Source organism: Astatotilapia calliptera, chromosome 15 (genome assembly GCF_964374335.1).
Source record: "Astatotilapia calliptera chromosome 15, fAstCal68.1, whole genome shotgun sequence".
In the NCBI taxonomy this organism is placed as follows: Eukaryota; Metazoa; Chordata; class Actinopteri; order Cichliformes; family Cichlidae; genus Astatotilapia; species Astatotilapia calliptera.
In genome coordinates this window covers 3,458,206-3,468,733 of record NC_137436.1, presented here as the reverse complement: position 1 = coordinate 3,468,733, position 10,528 = coordinate 3,458,206, and the positions used below count along the sequence as shown (strand labels likewise).

At 42.6% G+C, this 10,528-nt stretch overlaps 1 protein-coding gene across 2 annotated transcripts; it reads right to left on the bottom strand.

Annotated features, from left to right (window-relative positions):
• Positions 1-312: 312 nt before the first annotated feature.
• Positions 313-9,837, bottom strand: tbx18 (T-box transcription factor 18). Of its 2 annotated transcripts, none has more exons than XM_026143332.2 (8): positions 9,246-9,837; positions 7,875-8,034; positions 7,418-7,519; positions 5,188-5,359; positions 4,604-4,771; positions 3,560-3,624; positions 2,154-2,248; positions 313-1,964 (listed from the first exon to the last, which is right to left on the bottom strand). In XM_026143332.2, exons 1-8 carry the CDS (start codon positions 9,478-9,480, stop codon positions 1,429-1,431), a joined length of 1,533 nt encoding a protein of 510 aa, XP_025999117.1. In that variant the 5' UTR covers positions 9,481-9,837; the 3' UTR covers positions 313-1,428. The 2 variants fall into 2 exon arrangements, with proteins under 2 accessions (XP_025999117.1, XP_025999116.1); XM_026143331.2 differs by having other exon boundaries at positions 7,875-8,037; positions 9,246-9,835.
• Between the last annotated feature and the right edge of the window lie 691 nt (positions 9,838-10,528).

Below are 10,528 nucleotides of genomic sequence, written 5' to 3'. Positions count from 1 at the left end.
GTGCACAGGGACACACATATCCACATCCTTACACCCACATCCACATTCATAGCACACCCTCTGTCGTAAGACTCGTCACTTCTGCAGACTTGGAGTTGAAATGAGTGGTGATCGTGACGATGGTGTTTGAGAGTTGCGCTTTCTCTCTTTTGTTCTGGGATGTTTTTCATTTTTCTGTGAAAAAAACGGCTACTTTGTCTCACACACACACACACACACACACACACACACACACACACACACACACACACACACACACACACACACACACACACACACACCTGCAGTTATACTCAAATACAACTAGGCGTATTTTCTTGAGGAAATATTGTATTGTGATTGCTTTGATTTAAAAAAAAGTGTAAAGAAATTGTCGTGCCCACACGAACATGCATTGAATTTCATTACAAAACCACGTGAAATCAGTTAAATTAGTAAGTTATTGATTACATTCAAACATCGTGACACGTATACATATATTTTATTTGGCTCAAAAAGGTCACAGAACATGTTAATGTCCTCAGGCCAAAGGGCTTGTTGTTATAGCGCATTTGCAAAGAAAAGCTTTTCAGTCAAGTTCAGGGTAGGGTGTCCCATACCTGACCCAGTCTTAAGAGCAGAAGCAGGTGCATCGGGGTTTTTAAGTGCGAAGGGTTGCACGGCCCTTTATATACAGAAATCTCCTCCCGCCCACCTCCCCCCTTATATATACAGAGTCATGTACTGTTGCTTCTCTGTCAGACATGAAAAAATACATTTAAGCCTTAAATCTTTTCATTATCCACTCCTCTCTACAGTTTTACCATTAGACCACGACTGCCACCAGGAGAACTCCTATGGTCTGTTGTGGCTATGACGTCATTAAGTAATTATACGTCCGACCCCGAGTGTTGTGTGTAAAAAGTGTTTTTGAGTGGTGAACAGGCCCTGCCATTAGTGCATAGTGATCGAAGGAACAATCGTGCATGTAATGAGAAAAACTTTGATGGTGTTTAGTAGTCCCACCCACTGTAGGCAATGATAGAGACAAAGGCAGCACTGTATGAGTATCATAGTTACTGTTTCAGGGCAGAGGATGAAGTGCTTGCTTTGATTCTCTGGGCCACAACGGTCTGAGCCCAGTCCAAATTCAGTCAGTGTGTTCATTCGTCTGGACTCCTTAACCACCACTGCTGCTTCTTTAGTGACCACTGCAGGTCCACAGACATGTCATAGAAATCGTGCGTGAAAACAAAAGTAAAAATTATTTCCTTCAGGTAAAGCTTTAACAAGCTCATATATTCACAGAGGCAAAAAAAGCCTGCTCTGTCACTTCTTTCTGTCTTCAGCGTGATGCTTGATCGTTAACTCAGAGAGTGTTCGGGAACAAAAGCAGCACACACCCAATCCAGGGTGTCACTGTGTGTTTGTGACAACCCAGAGTCAAAGTCAGCCCATGTGAGCAGTGACCTGCGAGGCCCCGCCTCCCGACTGGCTCCCTGCCAGTCCCAAAGTCCGAGAATCGAACAAGAAGCCTTGCTGTCCTCCGCCGAGCACACCCAGACTGTCCGTTAAAGTCCCACTGGGCGACGAGCCAAGGAAGGCACTCTGATGATTGGCTGTGGCGGCCATTTTATCAGGACTGGCAGCGAGGCGCGGCGAAGAGGGAAATGTGTAACCATACAGGCTGTAGGGCGGCGTGTGGAGGCGAAGGCCGGCATAGCCCTGTGAGGTGGGGTTGGAGAGATAGCCGAGCTGAGAGGCAGGGAGAGGCAGGGAGCAGAATCCTTCGGCTTCATACGCAGATGGACCTCTGGGTGGGGGGAATGGCTCTGGGGCGTTACTGTAACGGTGGAGGGGGTGTGCCGGCCGGCTACAGGTGTAGTCCGGTGGGCTGAGAGGGCAAACTTGGAAAGGAGATGAGCACGGGGATGTGGAGAGCAGGTGAGGCGATGCTCCAACTGCTGCATGAGTTCCTGGGACTCCTACAAAATAAGAGCAGGATAAATGTTTACAGCCATGGCAACCTGTAGTTATGACCAACCAGTACTCTGTGAGTGACTGATAAACACTTTCATGGTGTGGATAAGGACGCCCATCACAAACAAAGATTTTGTCTTTAGGTTGGATATCTTATGTTCACCATCCAGAAGCTTCCTGTTGTTGAACTTTACCTTGCTTGGTCATGCCAGGGATGTCCTCAAATGTGAGTGTTCGCAGGGATGGACGCCAGAATGCATAAGACTCAACCAAAGCCTCCAAACCCATCCTGCAAACACACACAAATGCACACATTAACACTTCACCGTGAGCTCTCCCAACCTTCTAATGTCTGATGCAGTGGGAACCTCTCTTTCTCGCTCTAACTCAGCACGCCTCACTAAATCGTGCATTTCGCCCAACCACCTGGCGGCCATCTTAGTCGCCTGTGGGGCCCTCCTTGCCATCTCCATGGAGACCGCAGGTAATGAGGGGCATAAACGCCAGGCTTCGATTGGCTGCTGCTGGTTGGGTGCTTGTGTGTAATTGCTTTCACACGGCTTTTACGGGCGAATCAGGACGAAGGAGCAGGAAGCCGCAGCAACGATTTATGAGGTGGGACTCTCCTTCTTCCTCCTCCGCCCCCACCCCAAATCTGAGCCTCCATGCTCCTCTAGGTGGGGCGGAGGGTTGCTGTGGCGGGTGGGTAATGCGAGTGCTCTGTTACCCCTCGTTAGCGTGAGGATAAAAGTCTTCCCCCCCGCGGGGTTGTAGCCACGGTGATAATTTAGACAAGCTGCCCGGAGCGGTTCTGTGTGCTCCAAAGCAGCCTATCAGAGCAGAAGTTTATTTAGCAAACTGCTTAACTCTTCCTGTAATATTTAAGAGGAGGGTTTTTTTTTCAGCCTTCCTGAGTTTAACTTTTATAGGGTCAGCTGTCAAGGTGCCTGGGTTATCCAGTTTGCCGTTCTCTACCTTCCTCCCTCTCGCACATTCCCTCTGCTTCCCTTCCTCCGGCTCTCCTCTCTAATGATTTCTACGAGGCCTCAGGGGAGTGGCTGTTTGGAGACTGCTAGAGTTTTACTGCTGTGTTGTTTTAATGCTGTGTTTATATATGTTTAGAAATGTGTTTATACAGATTTTCTTCGGGACACTCTTGACTTTTATTATTTTGCTGTTGATGTTTATGTTCCCGAGGCTGGCTGGAATCTGACGCTCCATTTAGGCTCGCAGACAAAGTTACAGCATGTGCCTGTAACAGTGCAATTGCAGGAATTAATTTGCCTTTAAAGTTAGCACATTTGAACAAAAACGAATCACCACTCTAACCATAGCTACGTGCCACGTCTTTTTTCAGCTTAGTCCATTTCTTTTTCCTTTTTTTTTGCCCTTCAGGACAAAATTTAATGGGAGGCTGTAGCACATTTTCCATTAGGAAAAAAATAAATAAATAAATACATAGCTTTACTCCCCATAAAATCAGACTAAAATAGCAGTGACAAAAACCACATGCAAGCCAAAATATGAAGCAGTCATGCATCGCTCACTACCCCTAATGCACCAGATAATGTGCAAATCTCTGCGGTTAAAATGAACTCACCGGTTTCTGCCAGAGTCTCTGAAGCCTTTGGCAAATGGGTTTCTGTCAATTTTCAGCCTTGTAATCTGAAAAAGCAAAATAAGACTCTAATTATTTCCTGAAACGTTGTTATTATGAAATCAAAGATAACGCACTACGCTATATAATACCAGTTCCAGCCAAAATGTTTTCTTTCTCGGAAATCTTTCAATCAGGTCTATAAATAAATTCATTTGTGAGCATGCGTACTTGTATGTTTCTTTGCACATTTATGTGACTTTGTGTGGGTTCATGCATGCATACATGCATGGAGTTAATGTCTGAGCCTGTTCAGACTGTGGGTGGTGTTTAAGGCCCAGCTCTGTGACCCTCATCCAAAAGGACTTTTATAGACATCACCACCATGTTCTGACTTCAGCCATCATGCACTGCAGGCCAGCAAACCTCAGCTAACGTCCTACTTCAAAGCTCACATGGAGCAAACATGTGCAAAAACACAGAAAAGCTGCAGCTTTCCTCACTGAAAACAGAAAATATAACAATCTTAAGCTATGTGTGACAACGTAAGCGAATATCACTATTATTTCTTAACAGCCCGTCACATAAGCCTTTATTTGGTAAACTGCTTTAACAGCCTGCAGAGGAGTTTCCAGAGGACTTTATTCTGTTTATTTTGTAGAGCATGTACATGCATAGACATACACGCCTGCTGACAGAGATGAATCTGCCTTTAAATGCAAAACATAGAACATGTGTGATGTTTTTTTAATATCTCTGTAAAGCACTTTAAATAGACTATCGGCTTAAAAAGTGCCATATAAATACATTTTACTTACTTACTTACTAGGAATTAAAATAGCTTATCTTTACACTGCATGATGAGCTGCACGAACGTATATTAAACTTCTAACATCTACTTCACAACCACAACATCCAAAATTACATCATGTGTTTTCAAATTCACAGCACATTGTAGCAGCACACACTGGAAATGTGACTTTCTTGGCGACTGTGAGTATTTTGTTATATTTAGTTTATGGGTCTCTAGGAGTTCAGCTGAGCTACCTGTTGGTTCTGATACGCCGTGACAGTGGTAAACACGGTCTCCGGGAACGAAAAGGTGCGTGTGCCTTCCCCTGCGGGGATGGTCCTCACTGGGGATAACTCTTCTCCACACTCCTTACGGATTACATGGACCCGCGGCTGGTATTTGTGCATGGAGTGCAGAATGATCTGAACCGGGGGAGGGAAACACATTGATTGAGGCTTGGATTATGTAACTGCTATTTTATGTGTTTCATAAAGCATGGCTGGGGAAAATGTACATGTGCTTGTGGGTGCACAAGCTCTACAGACCTACACTGTAAAAATAAAGAAAGAAAATTAAATAAAACATGAAAATGCACAGAACATTAAGTCATGTTCAACTCAGACTAGGAAACTATGAGACTTTTACTATTTCATATGAGATGAGACTTTTTAATATTAGATTAGAAATTTACATTTTATATAATAGCTCATTGTGAAATTGAATGTTTTGATTGTAAATAATATGCAGTCATATTATTTGCTACAATAGTAGTAAATCATTTCATACAACAGAGCCACATTACAAATGTGTCACACAAGTGTGATGTGCTGCTACATACATGTCCTTGGTCATCCAGCTCGTTGTTGGTCAGTTTGAGTTTGTCGAAGCTGATCACCTGACGCATCCACGTCTCTCCTGAGGCCGGGGAGTCCGGATGGATGTATACTCTGGGAGGCACAGGGGAGTCGGCATTCCCCGCTACCATCCACTTGGAGCTGTGATACACGTACCTACACAATTCACACACAAGACAGTGAGTGAGCACGGTTTCTGTCTGAATGAACGTATCATTTACAAATCAAAAGGTAGACTCGATACTTCAGTAACTGATGAATAAATATACAGTAATAAAGAATAAAATGTTTTCTTACAAGGGAGTGAATTTATAAAAGCATAAAACTTTAACACTAAAATCTAAGTTCATATTTTACTCTTTATGACTTTAGGGTAGGACTGGACTCTCCCCTCTAGGCCACAGGTTGGACTCCACTACAGGATTAATGCTCTTTTTAAACAAACAGTATTTTCCTTCTGTTTGATCCACGGCGCTTTGACACCGGACGTTCTGAAGTGCGCCAATGCGCACCAAAGTTTACATAATGCATTTGTTATATGTTCTATAGGCAGATGGACCAGTAACGTGCTATCCGGCATGTCATTCACTTTAAAACGTGGTATCCTATAAACTGAATTTTGAACCTTTGAAATGACACCCACGCGGTTTATATCACGCAAAGACTTGGCTGCACGGATACCGCTGCAATAACACGCCGTTTTCTTCTGCTTTGTAACGACTTTTGCTGGTTTGACCTTCCAGGGTGGAGAGGTTAGGTATCCAAACGGTCCTCTCCAAAAGGGACGACAAAACCGCCGTGACAAAACACCGGTGCCAAGCACCATTTGTGGAGGCAAAGCTGAGGTTGCACAATTGAAAAATCCTGGGTTGTACCAAGAACACAGTGTATGGAGTCTAAATCAGGACTACATGCTAAAGAAAATTGCTGTGCTGTTGCCATTTATACAGTACACGCGTGTGAGAGTGTATCTTTAAGCTACAGCGCTGTGGGGTACAGCTTTCATTCTTTTGGGGACATTTTTCGCGATTCGTTTTTTTCGCCTCGAAATCGCTTTTCTGTCATTGGGAATGCGTCGTGTGATTTGCCCAAATTCCTTATATTGTGCTTTTTTCCGGACAAAATGGAAATGAATTTGTTTTTTCAGGGCTGGATGACACAAAACTATTGAACTATTTTACGAATGACGTGTTTTATTGCTTAGTATTAGCGAGACCTTTAAATCCTAACAGCACATTTAAAATAATCATGTTAACAATTGTTTTTGTTAACATCCAGCATGTTTGCTTAACATTATGCATTAGCCTATTTTGATGTGTTATTATAGTTTAACAGATTATTACGTCAACAAATTGCCTTGGGCTCCATAGTCCTGCTATTGATAAAGGTGTTACGTTGATCCAACATGTTTAAACAATATGTATTTTTTACAAGTATTTTCTAGAGTTTTGTTTTTTATCAGTGCATAAATTCATCCTTTAACTTTTGGCACTGAATATATCCAACCAGTTCATTATCGTGCCCAGTGATTCATCAAAACACTTGAATATAACGTTTTAAGGATTAAAACAATTCAATTCGACATCCCATCACAAATCAAAAAAAATCTGTGGTTAAAACTTACGTGGGATTAGCGAATTACATCACTGCCACACTTAATCTACCTTTTAGCGCATTCTTTATCTGAAAAGTTCAGTCAGCAAATGAACACCAAGATTATGCCCTCATTTTTTCAAAAAGTAAACATTATTTAAAAATTACTTTTTAAAATATTTTGTACAGAATTATAAATTTAATGAGATGGTGTACATGCCATAATTGACATTATTACATATTATTAACTCAAAAAGTCCACATTTTTGTTAAAATAAAGCTGAATATGTTCTTTTAGTTCACATTTAATTTGTTTTTTTGGCGCCGACCACAGTCCCTCACGTGATGTCGCAGGACTTGTGTCATGTGACTTTGTTTTATATTTCGACAGGGATTGCTTTGACAAGTCAAAAATAAAATGGTGTTTCAAATATCCCAGTGTACTCAGATTCGCTGGCACTCTATTCTGTTTTTACTTTTTCCTTCATTACGAGATTTGAAAAATAGCTTTTAAAAATTCTGACAGCAGGATCTCAAAGTTTAAGAAGCAGCATCTTTACGATTTACGAGCTTTGGAGTAAGTGTGCACGGGCCTGTGGTGGAGCTTTTTGTGGGTCTTACCTATATCGTTTATTGTCCACGGGGATTATATCCATGGCGATGTAATACTGCTGATGTGGATCCAAACCCGTAATCTTCACACGCATAGCGGGGAACATCCGGCTGCCAGGAAAACCAAAATCATTCTTTTGCAACACTCTGTCATTTTTTAACTGGTCACAAAAAATGCATTAATAATAGCTTAATTAAAGAATCAATGCAATAGAGTTTTGTTTGGCTTGGTTAGACAAATTAACTCTCTAAATAATTATTTTAATAGCAATTTTGCTCACTTTTCAAATTATCATCTGGTTCACTGCCTTGCTCATCTAATTTCTACGAATCGTGCGTCGTATTTCTTCTTATATGTTTGATATTGTTTTCATCTTTAACATTTTTTTTCTCTCCTCGAGTTTCTCATTTCTTCTTTTCTTCAGTCACCCATAAAGTTACGCATTCACGCGAATCCCTGTCTCACCGTCCGGCCTTGGTGATGATCATCTCCGTGCCAATCTCGTGGAACCTTTTCCACAGGTCTGATCCCTGCAGGTCCACGCGGGTCTCCTCTCCGGTCCCGGTTACCGGCGCCGTGCACAGAGCTGCTGGGTGCGGGCTCTCCAGCAGCGCGTCGTCGCTCTCTGCTACACCGAGATGAATTGAGATTGGCACGTGTTAATTGTAACATTCCATCACAAGCCAAGCGTTGTTCACGAGGTGTTGCATTTCACTCTTGTTGTGTGACTCATTAAAACAAAAGAAAAATAAATCTGAACGGGGTTAAAGCGCGGTAACGTCACACGGTAACGTCTTAGCAGAACAAAGGAAATACGTTGAAAGCCTTACTTTAATTTACAACACAATTATTTCAGAAGAGCAAGAGCGAAGTAAATATTTTTAAACCTCTGGCAGTTATTTCTGTCTCTACGATTTAATGTCACGCTATTGATAGATAGCCTTTAAAAAATGAAAACTATGAGAAAGTAGAAATATCTGCATGCTTAAACACCGTCTCGCACTCAGTACTGACCTTAAAAATGTTCAACGATTTTCACGCCAGTGCTTGAGTTGAAACCTGTTTTAATACTGAGGATATGTTCAGAGGAAGCACTAACAGCGGTGTTTATGCGTCTCGCCGCTGTTGTTATTTGTGCTATTCAGCACAGGCCTCCCCAAGTGGTAGAAATTTATGGACATTAGACATGGGCCTAACGAGGCAAACTAACACAGACTCCTCAGCCAAATGCATTGTGAACTTACAGCGGGTTTAAATCCTAATTTGTCCGGGCCAGTCGGTTTATTTCGTCTGCAGACCTCTTAGTATCCTTTCCGTGGCAGTTTCCCGGCCTTTATACGCTGCTAATTGGCGTGTTTATGATTGCAACACAACTCATAAAGCCTCTCACATTAGTCACACTCACACCGCTCATATTTACTAGACCAGAGCAGTGATGTATCACAGTCTCACCGTGCGGCCCCGAAGGAAGCCTATTATTGTTTTACTTTATAAACGTCATCTTTTTTATGCTTATGACCGAATTCTAGTCGGTGACGAGAAGAAGAGAACATGAATTATTATGCAGGCAAGGGGAAAATGCTCATGAATACATAAACAAGGATCAGGATTTTGGTCTTCTGATATAATAACAGAATAACAAATGTGCGCGGGCAGCAGCTGCACAGTAATTAACCAGCTTAAACAAATGCATCCTATAATGATGGAGTATGAGCGTCAAGTCATAATTTTATAATGCTGACATGTCAGACACCTATTATTATTATTATTATTATTATTATTATTATTATTATTATTATTATTATTATTATTATCATTATTATTATTATTACTTACGGGATCCGCCACTTCCACATTCAACTTCACTGCCCCGGTCGCCGGTACACCCTCTGTCCGCCCGTAGTCCCGGACTCCCGGTTACATCAGACACATCTGTTTCGTCCTCGAAGCCGGGGGACACGACCTCCTCCCCGCTCGTCCTGCGGCGTTTTTCCGCGCCGATCAACGCTTCTACTGAGAATGCATGCGCCTTGACGCTCAGCGCGCACGGGGACCTGCGCTTCTCTGCCATTTCTCCGCGTCTCGGGACAGAGGAAGAAGACGAAGGAGATCGCTCACGAGCTTGCAGGCCGGGAGCAAGAAAAGTTCAAAACCGAGGAAGTCGCAAAAAAAAGGTGATCCACGCTGGCAATCCCGCGCCAAGGGCAGGGTAGTTTCTCCGTGCTTGCACGGAGCAGCTGACGAGACAGAAGGGCCTGGGGCGAGCTGTAATGGTGTCTCCGTTATCCGTAGGTGCCTTGCGGAGTTTTGGAGAGTGTCAACAACCGAGCTTAGAGGAGAGTCGGGGAGAGGGACCTGTCAGTCACAGAGCAGAGCAACCAATCATGAGTAATCACAACCCCCCGGAACTTTTCCTTTGGTCCCGCCCGCTGTGGGGGCCGCTCGTGCCGCCTTATGTGGTAAAAGTAGAGCTGGTGAATGAATCATGTCTTCAGGCCAAGGAGAGCTAGGAGCGTCTCTCCGGGGCATTGCGCGCATTTTGACACACCGGCCCAACATGCTTTGCATATCTGGCCATTAGTAGCTCCTGCACGACTGGACCCCCCTCCCCCAAATAAAAAAGTCCTGACAGAACTATCATACAGACTGAATCTTATACTGATTATTTACCTCAAAATATCCATGATCATAATACGAGTATGGAATTAAATTTTGTTGTGTAAAATACTATTTTTATGTATTTAACAAGTCTTTTAAAAAATCCCAACTATGTCTACTGAACACAAGAGCTTTGTTGTGTACCATTTCACGTGTATTTTGGCATAAATGTCATGGCAACAGTGCCATTAACTTTAGTTACATTTCGATTTTTTCTTTTCTACTCAAATATGCAACTGTAAAAAGAGAAACTAGGCAACTGCTGCACTAAAAACAACCGTATGATAGCTGCACACTTAACCCTGAATCTATAGACTATTTAAAGGCTAATACAATAAGTATTAGTCTCTTAGTCGATAACGTAATAACAGATATGATAATGTCATTATAACGATCATGATCTAATCGGCGCTTTTGCTGTTTTCTTATGAAAAACGTAAATCACGAGGTAATATTTCCGT

What these genes read in the sequence shown, in the direction of transcription:
- tbx18 (XM_026143331.2), bottom strand. Translation starts at nt 9,480, where the DNA reads ATGGCAGAGAAGCGCAGGTCCCCGTGCGCGCTGAGCGTCAAGGCGCAT. An exon ending in AGCTGGATGACCAAGGACAT is followed by an intron (nt 4,772 to 5,187) that starts GTATGTAGCAGC and finishes CCCCCGGTTCAG; the next exon opens with ATCATTCTGCACTCCATGCA. An exon ending in CCCTGGCATGACCAAGCAAG is followed by an intron (nt 1,965 to 2,153) that starts GTAAAGTTCAAC and finishes CTTATTTTGTAG; the next exon opens with GAGTCCCAGGAACTCATGCA.